General features: G+C 36.5%; 2 protein-coding genes across 5 annotated transcripts in view; both read right to left on the bottom strand.

The window, feature by feature from the left end:
* The window catches only part of LOC105450368 (probable nuclear hormone receptor HR3), a 104342-nt gene that overhangs the window by 46903 nt on the left and 42715 nt on the right, over positions 1-14724 (bottom strand). The gene's annotated exons all lie outside the window — the stretch shown is intronic.
* The window catches only part of LOC105450367 (putative uncharacterized protein DDB_G0274855), a 39791-nt gene that overhangs the window by 1078 nt on the left and 23989 nt on the right, over positions 1-14724 (bottom strand). For all 4 annotated transcript variants that reach the window (XM_011690161.1, XM_011690160.1, XM_011690162.1 and 1 more), the window contains exon 3: positions 51-345. In XM_011690161.1, coding sequence (XP_011688463.1) covers positions 315-345 — 31 coding nt within the window. In that variant the 3' untranslated portion in view covers positions 51-314. The remainder of the gene's footprint in view (positions 1-50; positions 346-14724) is intronic.

Genomic DNA, 14724 nt, shown 5'->3' with positions numbered 1-14724 from the left:
ACGCTCTAAGCATTCCTATTAATCGCCATAACTACTGATAGGAAACTCACCGGCGGTAACAACGCGATAACGATCGCGAGCTCTCTCTTTCTTATGATTTTTTTGTAGTATCGTTTAAAGTCTCCACATGCTACGCAATACCTCTGCCACGGCCCCAATAAAAAAGACAGTCACGTTGCGTACTTTGCACGTAAATAAGCACCAGGACGAGATCCGACTATCATATTCACGCAGGATGCGATTACATAAACCGTCTTTCTCTCGGCTCTCCCTTCTTCTTCCTCCCCCTCGCTCCCCTTCTCACACGCGTTCACCTATTCTTGCTCCTTCTTCTGTTCTTCCCATCTAATTTATTTGAAAGCATTAAAAATCTCATTAAAAAATCAAATGAATTACTTTTTCGACATTTCTCACTTTAGGCGCGTCTATTACATTTGATATAATATTTTATTATATTATTATGAATTATATGTCCTTTTATCTATACTTGCGCTATATATTTCCTGAATGTAATACATTGTTATTTTTAAATTAGTTAATTTCTTTTGGATTAGGTCTTGTATAATGAAGAGTTTGTAATATTATTATTAATTAATTCATTATTACGTTAAAGATTTTATAATGTTAATTTTCATAATGTTTATTTTCGTTAATTTAGTCTATTGAGCGTTTACTATAATATTTGAACAAAATTGTATTACTTAGATATTTATATTAATAATTAGTATTATATAACATTTATATATTTTATATAATGTTTATTATATATGTATTTAATTTAACAATTTGAATAGAAACATTATATAAAATATTTAAATATATATACATAATAAATATTATATATTTATATTTTTTTACGTAACCCGTAACACATATTTGTTGCTAAATTTTTTATCAGTATAATAAATAAATCTCTATCTTTACTTTTGTTCATGAAACATTTATATTAAATACTTTGATATTTTTTCTGTGTATTTTCCTCCGAGTTTAAAGTTCTCGATGGAAAGTCCTAAAAGATATACAGGCCACAAACTCTATGCCGTTCTGCTCTATTCTACTCTCGCTCTCTCTCTCTGCGGCGCGTGCAGGCAGGAAAATACGAAGTTTGCGTGCTCGAGCGCGAAATCGCAACGACAATGCGCCGCGACGCGGACATCGAGTAAACACGACGCTCCCCGGAATCGATTTCTCCACCCTGCGCAACCCCCGTTCCGCGCCGTCCTCTCCGCGCTTCCGTTACAAGCGTGCATTATCCATCGTACAGCTGAAAGCTAAATCCACCCCCGCGGTCGTCTGCTGCGCTGAAAAATGCGTGTTAACGCATTTGGAGAATTTAGCCCTCTCTCGAGCGTTATAGCATCTTAAAAGAGAATACGAATTCGCCATTTATTAGAAACGAAATGGAAATTGATGTAGCGTTTCGTCCTTTTCGACTTATGTTTTATCTCACTAATTGTAAGTTGCGGCGAGATTCATAAAAATATAATCTGTTACTGTAAATACATCTCATATAGAAATGATCGACAGCTTCGTCATTTAATTTGGGAAATATATTGAGAAAATATCGTAAAGCTACATTTATCCTAAATTATATTATTGCAAGTTATAATTCTGATTTTCTGTATATATTTTCGTATCAAATTCAATCGATAAAAGAATCCTATCCTTAAAATTGTTTCTTGCATCGAAATTATTTCTGCGAAACTGAAAAATTACCTTTGCTGTATCTTGATAAATAATATTTCAAAAATAGAAGAAATTTCATTTATTCTGATACATTTCAATACTTTGTTTTCGAAATTTTATAACCGCGAACTCGATCGATTTCTCAATCTTATGGGGATATTTAAAGCTCCACCTTGCCCTGCTCTCTGTTTCCGTCTCTCCCCTCCCTCCCTCCTCTCCCCCTCCCTCTACAGTTCTGGCAGCAACCCTCTGCGAGCCACCCTCTTCGTAACAGTGTATTACGTAATGTTCACGTTAAACTTGGACATCATTTTCTCCGATAAATCCTGAGACGATGTTCCTTCAGTGAAAGTTTGTGTCAACATTATCTTTTCTCATAAACAGCATACATATAATAAGTTTTTTAATAAACAAGTTTCCAATAAGAATCATTGCATAATGGATTACTTAAATATAAGTAATGTATAATTAAAATTTTTTGTTGATTAACAAATTAAGAAAAAAATACTATTTTTATTCTGTCTTTGATTTAGCAATCAGCCTTTTTTAAGGATTAATTTTAATTTTTTGAATTCTTTAATGTTACAGCTTCATTAATAATTCTTCTTAGAAGAAATTCTAATGCGAAAGATTTCTAATTCTGCATTAGGTATATGTAAATTCATATCATATTTTGTCACATTTATATATACAAAAATTATTCATTTTCTTACATATACTATCATCAGAGAGATTTTGAAGAATTTATTAAAAACATTTAGAGCATTAACATGACATTTTTATTTATAAAAAAAATTTTTTTCTCCTATTATTTGATATATTTCTTTTCAACGTAAGGTGCGATGCTGCGTCAAAGGAAAAGATAAGTGTGCAAAGAGTAACTCGGTATACAATCGGGCTCGACTTTCCGATGCTCTACTGGAGATAGATCGGCGTTCAGTTGCAAGGACACTGCTAACGAGCCTAATGATACAACGCTCGTACAGGTATGTCCGAACAGATAGGTCTAAATCGGTAACGATGTCGGTGAGCCAAGACGCTCGCAATGTTGTCCTACATCCGATCGCGTTGCAACTCACCGAGACCGTACGGTCGATCGATGATCTTCCCTTTTCTTGCGCTCCCTCTTCACGCCCTTAATCGATATCGAGAGGACTCCATTAAGCGAAATAATTTCAAGCGGATCGCGCATTTACTTTGATCGGGTATATCATCGATCTTTAAAGTCTCGCTAATAAATGCTCTTATTTTCCCGAGAGAGAAGTATTGCGTATTCTTTTAAATATTTCAATGAATAAAATTCTAAAAAAAAAAAAGGAAATGAAATAATAGAGCTAAAGCTATGCTCAAAGAAAGAGTTGCTCTCTTATAGCGTAATATTAGATTTTATATTTTACATTGTAAATTATGCGAGAATTCCAGTAAAAGTACCTAAAGCACACGCGATATCGGGATATCCCGCTTTAAGAGATTCGCGCTAGCTCCCAAGGCGCATGCACGTCGCTTCGTAACTTCCTCTCCTCGAGGATCTCCCGACTCGTCGACACATTATGTCAGTGATTCCCCACATTTTCAATGCACGAAAGCACAGGAAGTAAAAACTACACTGAACTCGTTCATGTCTCGCAAGGCATTACCGGGCTTTTTCCATATCATATCCTGCGATTTGCAAATCCTCCTTTTGCCGCCAGAATTTCTAGTTCTGTTAGAATCTTGGTAGTTTTGCGATTTTTTTAATCTTACGCTATTTTGAATACTTATAAGTATAGCAAAATGAGAGATTGCTTCATTACAGGCTTTATAAAATAATTGGCTTCTAAAACAATTGATTTTTTTGTGGCATTTCCGTTTTTATATCATTAAGATAACGCGTCGGGCAGATAAAATACAATTTTTATAAGATAAACGTAATTAGTATCAAATGTGGAGAATTAATGTGAGAAGTAATGAAAAAAACTTAAATTAATTAGAGAATAATAGAGAATTAAGTAATAGAAAAAAAATTAAACAGAAAGTTTCATTACAGAAGTTTCTAATGGACTTCACAATGGCAATATCTGTTTTCGTAAAAACATAAACATTAGAACTAAAAAAAAAATAAAATAAAATACACAAAGGGCTGCATCAAAATTTAACAACGGCCTCTTCTCTCACTAGCCCCAATCGTTTCACTGTATTTACGAAAAGTCGGCGGTATTCACGAGTTGGAGATTCTTGCACTCCATTAACACGGGAGCGTTTGCATCGACGAGCCGGAAAGCCTCGTCTCTCTCGTCACAGCGAGTGGGAGATATTACAAAACGGCAGTGAAGCATTGTTTTACATCTCCTTCCCCGCTCCTCCTCCCCCGCATCGCCGTCCCGTTTTCCTCTTTACCCAACCTTCCGTCTCTCGGCGAAGAGAAACGCTCGCGCTTTCGGACGATGCGGAAACGGTGCACGTGCGAGCGTATCGACGTTTCGCCGTCGTCGATGACGACGACGACGGCGGCGGCGGTGGCGGCGGCAGCGGCGGCGACGACGGAGGCGGCAGCAGCGACGGCATCGTCGGCATCGTTGTCGTGATCGTCGTCGTCGTCGACGACGACAACGACGTCGACACAACGAGAGAGAAGCACCCGTCGGTTGCACGGCCGCGCAACTATCGATCTGGGAACCCACGCTTCCGTTCCTCCTCCGTCCTCCTCCGCCGTTACTGCTTCCACCGCCGGCGCTGCCGCCACCACCGCCGCCGCCACCGCCGCCGACGCCACCGCCGCCACCACCACCACCACCACCACTACGGACCTCCCGTAACTGCAGCCGCAGCTGCAGTAGCAACGATGGTAACGACTACGTTGGCGATTTCACGAGTAACTATTTCGTTTTTGTTTATGTTCGCTTTTGTGTTATTTTAAGCGTTTTATTTTTTTGTGCATATTTATTAAATCATAATATTTATTGTGATTTCTTCAAAATTGCGTAATTTCGTGTTTGTCTGTACTATTTAATTCAGGATTAAGTTGGTTAAGTAAAGATAGAATAGCCGATAAATGTTGTATTACTGTTGACATTATCATAGACAGTGACAGGATGAATTTATTCTAATGTATGTGTGTGTGGTTTTTTTTCAAAAAAATTGTGCATTTTGCAATACGTATCTTTTTTGTAAAATAACTGTGTGTTTTTCATATGAATTAACTCATCTCTTATTTTGAAAAATAGCATAAAAATATCAAGTTGCCAAAAAATGAATAATTACGAGATATTTTATACTTCATGTTAAAATGTACTACAATAAAATATATCGTAAGCTATTGATATTTTATTCTACTTGAATATATACTTTTATATGCAAAATAGAAGAATCATGTTATGTGAAAAAAAATCATGCGATTTCATTTTTAAAATGGCAATAAATTTTACATGACCTTGAAAAATCGATTTTTTTAAAAATTGGTTTTACTATTACTTGTCCTCTTGCAGATTATACATTTTTGACTGCAACATTTATTCCGAAAATGCTTATTTCTCAAGATAATCGACTGTAATCAATTAAAATGAAATAGTCTGTATATACACATCTCAACAGTAGAAAAGAAAGAAGTGATAAATTATCGATGCATTTTTGTTGCTGTTACTACAGTTATACTTTATTTTGTAATAGAAATGTGATTATTTCATTATCATTTATCCCTGCATATCTATTTGTATCATTTGTCCGTAACTGCAGCAAGTGCAGCTAATTCACGTAAATTATCATTATTTTAACGATATTTTTATATATAACGAGCAAAGAGGAAGCTCCGCAGACTTATCAATGAATCATGCTTATTAGCGACATTTTAATCAAATATTGGACATATAGCATATCTCGATAGCATATTCCCATCAGAATTAAACAGTAAGCATAATAATGAAAAATTTAAACAATAGATGACACGAATTCAGTAAAATTAAGTATCGCTGATATAACGGGCGAAGAAATGGTTCGCTGAGGGGAGGCGTTGAATCGTTATATTGTAAAAGCATAACGAATAGTACGAGATTGACTGCGCTTTGCGCGTCGACCGACGGTGACGATGACGGCGCATAGAAATAAATTCCGCTGTACTGTTCCATGAATAAATTACACCAGGATATTTTATTAGTGGGGTGGCGTACAATTTCAAACGATAATGGCGAGCGATGTCGCTCCCCGCGAGCGCCGCGCCGCGATTGACTTTTCGCATCGCGGACGAATTATCGCCGCGGAATTGCGAGATAAAACGCTCAACGAGGCAGCCGGAGTACTCGCAATGCAAGATAGCCGTAGCTGTAAACAACTTCCAACCGAAGAATGCATTCTCCACTTTTTTCGCCGTCAATAATACCATTATCCCTTTCGCCTATTTCGTAATTCGCATTTCCATTCGCGCCTTTGTACTGTCGTTATTATCTTGCACCGCTGATCGGGAGATTAACTGACCGGTGATTTGTTTACGTGCATATGAATTAATTAACATACGAGAGTACATTTGTCGATGAGCTTTAGCGCGATTATTAGGTCAAGGATAATTCAAATCTTTGGATAAATGAGATAGTAACAAGTAGAAAAATATAATTATTATTATGTGCCGCTATTTATAAAATAATATATTAATTATCTTTTTTTTAATAATCTCGTAATGACTATTAAATATAAATATATGTATTTACTTGCTACGTATTATTAAATAATAATTGCGCAATAATTGTTTGGAAAATTTGTTACATTGTGCAAATTATTTATTGGATTCAATCTTATCCAATATATTTGCATTATTATTAAACACAATTTCAAATTGATCAAAAGATTTATATGCTTGGAGAATTTCGTGTGCGTTAACTTCTTCGTCTCACTTACAACTTTCTTTCACTAATCGATTTTTTTTTCTTCGTGTCTTCACGACTGAAATTTATCACAGCTCCTTATTGCCGCACTTCAGTCATATAAATATCATACTTATATAGCTCTCTCAAGAGGACTCGTCCCAGATTTCTCATAAAATTCTCATCTATCTACTTATCCCTCGCGAACGATGGCGTTACATCGAAATTTTCAACGACGCGAAAGAGAAAAGTTGGAGAATGCTCTCGCCGTTTCGGCGAAGCCGACGTGACGCGTTGACGACGACAACGACGGCGGTGACGAACTTTCGATCGATTTTGCCGTCGTCGGACATCAGCCAGGCAGTTCAGGATATTTTTTCGCAGGTGAAAGCTGCGACCACGTGAGATACGCTTGTACTTGCGGTGAACGGTGGCGCGTTTTCGGAGCGAGCGGACCGGTTCGAAGGCTCCTCGTTGCGAAATCGATGCACGCCGTCGTCGTTTCGCCGCGATCGCTCATTTCGCGCGTCGTCGATTTAACCATTTAAGAGCCCAAATAAACATCAAAATGTTCGGTAAAAGGAAAGGATTTCTTAAATGACTGAATAAATGCATTGAATGTTAACAACGTAATAAATCTTTCGCAAAAGATGTTGAAAATATAAGAAATATTATATTTCGACATCTCGAGAAGACGAAATATCCAGTTATTAATCCAGATACAACATTATAATTATGTAACATATTTTTTGCTCTATCTAAAATTTATATATATTATATAAATTTATCGTGTACAAGAATTAATGCCAAATAAATAAGTATAAAGTGCAATGTCATATTTTCATGTTAAATAATATAAGGTTTCTATGTTTATAACATAAATTAATAACAAATTGGGATGAAAAAGAACTTCATTACAAATAGTATTAATTTTTAAGTTCTAACTCAGCATTTGGAATTATTAGAGGAACTTATATAATTAGAGCTTTGATCTATTATGAAGCTTTTTAATCAATTGATGATTAGCACATTTTACGATTGATGTCGATTAAAGATAAATTAATTTGTTGATTACCTTAATGATTCGTATTAAGTTAGAGTCAAGTTTCCAGGAATATATCAAACAATTAATTTATACTATCCTACATACATTGAAGTTTTCTACGCGACATGATTGCAATTTCTCACGCGAAGTGATCAACGCGTTCTTCCGTATCACGGACGATTAATAAAACTGATGCTATAATTTATCAAGAGAATAGCCCTTCACTTCTTTCATTATGTTATAATTAAATCTTTAATTGGTATCTAAGGAGATATAAACGATTGATTTTCTATACTTTGTTAAAGATTATAAATAGTTTTTTAAAAATGACATTAAACGTTATAAATAACTTTCCATTTAAAAGTTATAAAAAGCCTTAATTTCCTACCACACATTATCCACACGAAGTATTTTAGGTTCTTTACGTTTGTTGCTAGTTTCAATCAATTTGGAGCATATATATATGTTTGAGGCATAATATCGTATAACATATTATTGGGTAAAATATTGGATAAATATCAAATATATAATAATTTATATAATGTTAGTAAAACCAATAGAGAGAAAGAGAGAAGAGAGAGAGAGAGAGAGAGAGAGAGAGACAGAGAAAGTTTAAAAATGTTCTTTAAAAATGTAGATATTTCAGGAGCATATTATAAACGTAGAAAAAGAATCGATTTTAAATTGTTCAGAACAGTCATAAACAACAAGCGAAAATCTAAGGAAAAATTTAAAGTATATCTTGCGAACATAACAGTTCTTATATTCAATTATATAACATGTAGTTGTTATTTAAAATGTATTCACAATGTATGCATTTGCATTCTTATTATAGGCATCCTTCTAATAGAGAGATAATCGCATTATTGTATCAATTACCGGCAATATAATTATCATTGTGATATTATACACGCGGTTCAAGGGTTTTGATTGTGAAATCGGTGCATCTCCGTCACCGCGACATCCATACGAGACTTATGTCTGTGTTTGTCTATTATTATCCAGTATACAGATATTATACGATAGTATACGAATCGTGGTGCTTTTTCGGGTATCCACAAAGAAAAACTAGGTTAACTTGATTAACACTAAAATGAGGTTGCTAATGTTATCCAACGAAAACGTCATTGAATACCTAAGTAAGAACAACGATTCGTATTTTCTTATAATTGTCATCTTTCCAATATCTTTTTTTATTTTATGTGAATATTTGATAACATATTAAAATTTTTATTTCCGTAATAGTATGTGTGTGTTTTATTATCTAAAAAATTTACCATTTCATCTTACACATCTTAGTTACATACAATGTGCACAACTAAATAAATCGTAAAAAGTTTTATAATAATGAAATGTATTAAGCAAAAAATTTGATAAAAAATTTAAAAAAATTATATATAAAAAACCTGATTCTCTGATGTGAGTAGCGAGATTTGCTTCTTCAACCTATAAATTACTGAAAGTAGTTTTCTGTAATAAAATTTGGTATGCAAAAATCATATGGACTTTCTTGTTAAAATTTAAAATTAAAAAAAATAAGAAGCATTATTTTATAACAAGTTTTATAAGCAAAAGTGTCCTGAATATAAAGTAAGCTAAACAAAAAAATCTCAGAAAATAACATTTGTAATTGTTTTCATGTATATCAAAGATTATTATTATTATCATGTAATATGAAAAAAATAGTTCTCACAATCAGTAAGAAAAAGAAAGGAGAGAGAGAGAGAGAGAGAGAGAGAGAGAGAGAGAGAGAGAGAGAGAGAGAGAGAGAGAGAGAGAGAGAGAGAACTTATATACTTGTAAGAGGCTCACAGATGTCTGAAAGTGACGATATCGCGTCTCGCCGTCGTCCCGAATACGAATACTCGATACGAAACGCACGATGCCGAGCGAATTATGCAAAGCGAAAGTACCCACGTAAGAACGGGTTGCGCAAAAGTTCTCCGTAAGAAGAACGCCCGTGTGAGGCCGACTGGTAACGTCAGTAATCGTACTGCGAAGACGCGCGAGGACGCGGGAGCGAGTCTACCTGACGGCGAATTTTCCGCCGCCCTTTGCAAATAGATGTACGCGCCGTATCAGATTCTCGTCATTCTTCATTTCTCATTAATCTCGCGAGCGAAATATGATTTCGGGAACATGAAGATAATTAGTTGTATCATTATTTCAAGCGAGAGTAATGCAAAAATATTTTAATTAAAATTTGTTTCCGTCCTGTTACGACTTTTGATCTACCCTTATTAGAAAGCTGCTTTGCGTCATCACGATAATTATAAATTATTTGCTAACTATACATTTATAATTAATGTGCTGTAATACGCGAATAAATATATAAATTTGTAAACTTAATAAATCAAATTATAAATAATATATTAACTTATTAATTATAATAATGTGTGTGTGTGTGTTTTATGTTGATATTTTTAATCTATTCCTTTTATCTCTCTATATGCTTTAGTAAATATATTTATATGAAGGTTAATAGTTTATTGAGCATTTTATTTAGCTTTTTTTGGTTTTACGTCCAATCCACTTATTTTCGTATATTTAAAAATCAAGTAATAAAAGGGGACGTGATTGTATGTGCAGGCATTCGGCACTGAGATTGAGATGATCGTTAATAATGCGACAGTACACGTATCGAACGTCGATCACGGCGGAGACGACGGCCATGCATTGATTTCGCAATGGATACCTTTGAACCAACAAGCGCTCGCAATTGCACTCGTGGTGCCGGTGGTTGCACCAGCGACGAGGTTAATATTTAACTTTTACCAGCGATATTCAATGAAGTATATCATCGTTTTTCATTTAATTTTTGCACCAGCCGTGATTTATAATGCTAATCGCCAATTACAAATGTTTTTGAAGAAAAGCATTATGCATCACGAGACTGTGATTTAATCGTTATCCAGATGAGTACGTCGTTTCATGATGCAAATTAGTATGCTAATTATTTCGCGAAAGGTAACTTTTGGTATTGATTATCTGCTGTTGTACGAGTGGATATTAAAAACGTAAGCGAACGATTCGAGCACAAATGGATATGCCACGGCGATGTGTAACGTGAGATTTATTACAACGTTCGACGCACGCGTGATTAATGGGATTTTATAATTCACGTCGAATCGCGATCAGACATCTCGTTCTATTTCGTCATGTCGATGATATATGAGCGTAAAGGGTTAAAGATCGAGTATCCCAATATTCGATGCGTTCGTTCGTGGTACGATGAAATCTTAAGCTGCAGCAAGTGCACGGGATTGTATAACGAATATTAAAATATTTTTAGGTTTCGAGAATGTAAATATAGGTTCAACTATTCATAATTACACTAATTTACCTGATTTTCGTGTTTCTTTCTAAAACCCGGTGAGGCAATCCAAGATTAATGGATGTCGTTGAAATGAGTTATAATTCTTGGTTGCACATACAAATTAAGTTAGTTAATTACGAGATAGTGGTTCGCTATTTTTGCCTCTAAGAAATAATTTTGTTTAAAATGTATATATAATATATATAAGTATATATATATATATATATATATATATAGACAGGAAATGAAGGAAAAGTAATTCAATTTAGCGTGTCTAGTTAATCCATGTCGATACAATCGGTCTGAATACCCTCTATATAGTACAGGTATATACATATTACAGAGGTATATTCTATATGTTATAGGCCAACCTAGTTCCATATCAAATCTCATAAACTTTTCATGTTCGGACCCTTTACCTTTTATGCTCCCTGACGAGGTGTGCGGCGTCTGGGGCGCGTGCGAGGTCAACGGCAACGGCGAGCCCGAGGAGGTCGCGGAGTGTTCCAGCTTGGAACTCACCGCGCTCCACATCTCGAACATGTTGAACGCCGTGGTGACGGTGTGGCTGACTGACGTGTGCCAGGCTGATGCCCTGCTGTACCACCGGGCGCCCTACGCCGGCCCGGCGTAACATCCGCGGCCGCGTGAACGGCGTTTAAAGCCCGAAGACACGTGCGTTTCGCTCTTCGATCCGACGCACCACCACCACCCCGTTTGCTCTATGCCGGTTTTGGGGATAGGTCTACTGACAACACTCAGGGGGACACTCGCGATCAGTCTATTCCGTCGGTTCACCGGCCAAGAGCTTCTCGCTCCCCGTCCTTTCGTCTCTCTCGTGTCCACTTTTTTCCTCTTCCCTTCCTTCCCTTCCTTCTCCGTCTCCTCCACGCCACCCCAACGACGTTGCGACGTGACACGATTTATCGCGTATACTATCACTCGCCCCCCCGCCTCGATCAGTCGTTGCTGTCGTTGTCTTAATAGTCGCGCACCGATGGCGTTTTTCACTCTAGTCACCCCGAAGTCGCAGCACGCCGAGTCGGGTACTCGTCGTGGTCGTTAATGTCGTTGCGCTCGCTTCGTTTGCCGTTATCGCGGTCATTGGCGCACTTCCCGTAGCCGTTGTCCGCGTAGCCGTCGTTGCTGTCGTCGGAAATCGCGCCCAACGACGTGACATGGCTCCGTCGAATTTCCCTTCTCGCTTTCAATCTGGAAGGGAGTTGCCATCGCGCGAGAGCATCGACTTTAGATATATAAGACGATTGTCGTCTTATTTTTCTACATATTCTCGACGTGATTTTGATAGGTCCAAAAAATTTTTCCGAACAACTAAAGTATTCATCATCGCATTATATTATAAATTTACAGAATATAAACAAAATTTATCATAACATTTTAGAAACATTTTATTAATAGAGACAAAATTTATTTTAAACGAAAATTTTAAACTCTAGATTAAATATGTTGTACATTATTTCTCAATTTAATTAATTCGATAAGCAGAGATTTACTGTAAGTATACATTTTCTCATTTGCTAACTCAACTGCCATATATTTTCTTAGTTTCAAGATATACGAGAAGAAGTAGAAAGCATATAAGTTAGCTCTCGCTCAATCGGCGATTACAACTTCCATCGGATCGTTTCGTGCTATCTCGCTACGGAAAGAGGAAGATTTTAATACCGCCAGTTAGCGAAAAAACCGAGATTCGTAGAATTAACGGTTAGAGGAAAATGCCGGTGACATATTGTGAAGAAATTGCGGTGAAATACGGATTAATGAGAATAACAGATCAATTCGGCGAAACGCCGACGTAAACTCCAAATTGTGAGCCATTTATGTAATCCCCTCGAAAGTTCCCGAACTAACTTTCTAAAACGATAAGAGTAACGAAAATAGTTCTTACGGTATAAAAACCGTAAGTACTAGATAAAATATAACAACCAATAAGATAAATATAATATGTCAAGTAATTACCAATTGAAATTCTTGCGATATAAAGACCTTAAGAATATTTTACAGGCAATTTTCTTTAGTCAAACAGAGCTCTTTGCAAAATCAATAAAATTAAATATGCGTTATACATTTGAGAATTAAAGATTGCAAGAGTTCGACACTTTATTATCGTGATGAACAGTCATGGCTCTTGAATAGAAAACTGACTCGCACAGAATCATTTAAGGCCGATGAAAGTAGAGTGAAAAGTTAAAGCATATAGAATTTAAATAGCAAGTGAATAAAACCTGACATTCGTGTCATCAATCCTGAGCGATCGATCTGCGGCCGACGTGAAAAAAAGCGGTCGACTCCTGGCGCATCGATCCTGCATTTCCATGCACCACGATGGTTCCCCTTTAATCCCAACCGCGTTGCAAGCGGCGGCGAGCTCGCATCGAGGGGAACCGCGCATTGCTATCGAGCGAAGCTCGGCGACCACCGGCCGAGAGCTTGCATGCGAGCCTGCTTCACAACGCCGACCACCCACCCGTACAGGGTGTCTCAAAAAAAAAAACGTGCACACCGATGATGCCAGCTGAATTGCTCGACGAGAGATTGCTCAAGGGAGATGAAAGTCGAGTCTTGACTTTGCTCAATGACTCTTGTTTGTGTAATTTTGTGTATGTAATTGGAATTTCATGCGGCTCTTAGCTGACTGGGGCTCAAATAGCTGTAATGCTGAGTCCGCGATCGTTCGAAAGCAGGAGAGAAATCGAAGCAAGGAAGAGGAAAGCAGAAGAGAGAAATTTTCCAGAATGCAGGTATATGTTTGTGTTTAGATCGAAAAAGGATCTGCGGATAATCAATTAATCAAAAGACGTAAGTTCACCATGATACAACTCTCTAAGGACCGTAAATAGCTGACCGTCCGCAAACGTACACGTTGATATTATTGTAGTCTCGGGATCTATAAAGGGAATTCACGACTCACAATCGTTTGGGAAACGCTGCTGCTCCCGAGAATACTGAAATCACCGTTATATTTGTGTGTCGTGTGTATATATATATATATACACACACACACGTACACACACGATGTCTATACGTAGACGTCCGCGAACCACAATGAAAGGAGAAAATTGCGGGAGAAGAGGAAGGAAGGCGGAAAGTATAAGAGATAGAGGAAAAGAGGGAGAGGGCTCGCGCGGTACCGTACGTACGGTTTACGTTCCCACTAGCCTACTGACTCGATGCTCCCTCTCAATCTCTATCCTCTCCTCGCTCTGTCTCTCTTTCGCCTCAGCATAGTGTCTAGCGCATCTTCTTCACGATTAGCAAAGAGATCGCGTTGTCCAACGGAACGTGGCAAGTACGTGCAAATTGCTCCTCGACTCCAATTATACACAATTTTGTAATAATAATTAAACTGCCGAATAAAATATTTTACATTACATTTTCATTTCAAATTTTCAGTCTTCCATTAGCATGATTAAATCTTAATTGAGAAATGACGATAACTAGGTAAGCTTTATGTGCGCAAAACGCCAATAAAAATGATATTGTCGCGATGTAACCGTATTAAGAAATATTGCAAAATATGTAATATTTCATTAGATTTTGTATCAACGATTTAAATTGTGTGATTACTTTTTTTTTAATTTTGCAGAATACATAATTTTTTTTGTTATATTATATTATTAAAATGTAATTAGCATTCATGTTTCAATTATTCTTTTTATATGTAGTATAAAGAGAAGTACATACAATAGCGATATTAAATTAACGTAATGTAATAAATAAAGTAAAGCAAATTATATGCTACAGCTATGATCGTTTTATTCATCCGCAACCAAGGACGTGTGTTGGCGGTAAAGTCAGGTGCAGTAAGGTGTAAATGTTATCAGAAC

The sequence above is a fragment of the Wasmannia auropunctata genome, unplaced genomic scaffold (assembly GCF_000956235.1).
Source record: "Wasmannia auropunctata unplaced genomic scaffold, wasmannia.A_1.0 LD336062.1, whole genome shotgun sequence".
Lineage (NCBI taxonomy): Eukaryota > Metazoa > Arthropoda > Insecta > Hymenoptera > Formicidae > Wasmannia > Wasmannia auropunctata.
Note: the sequence above shows the minus strand (reverse complement) of the source record. Positions and strands in the feature narration are given on the sequence as shown.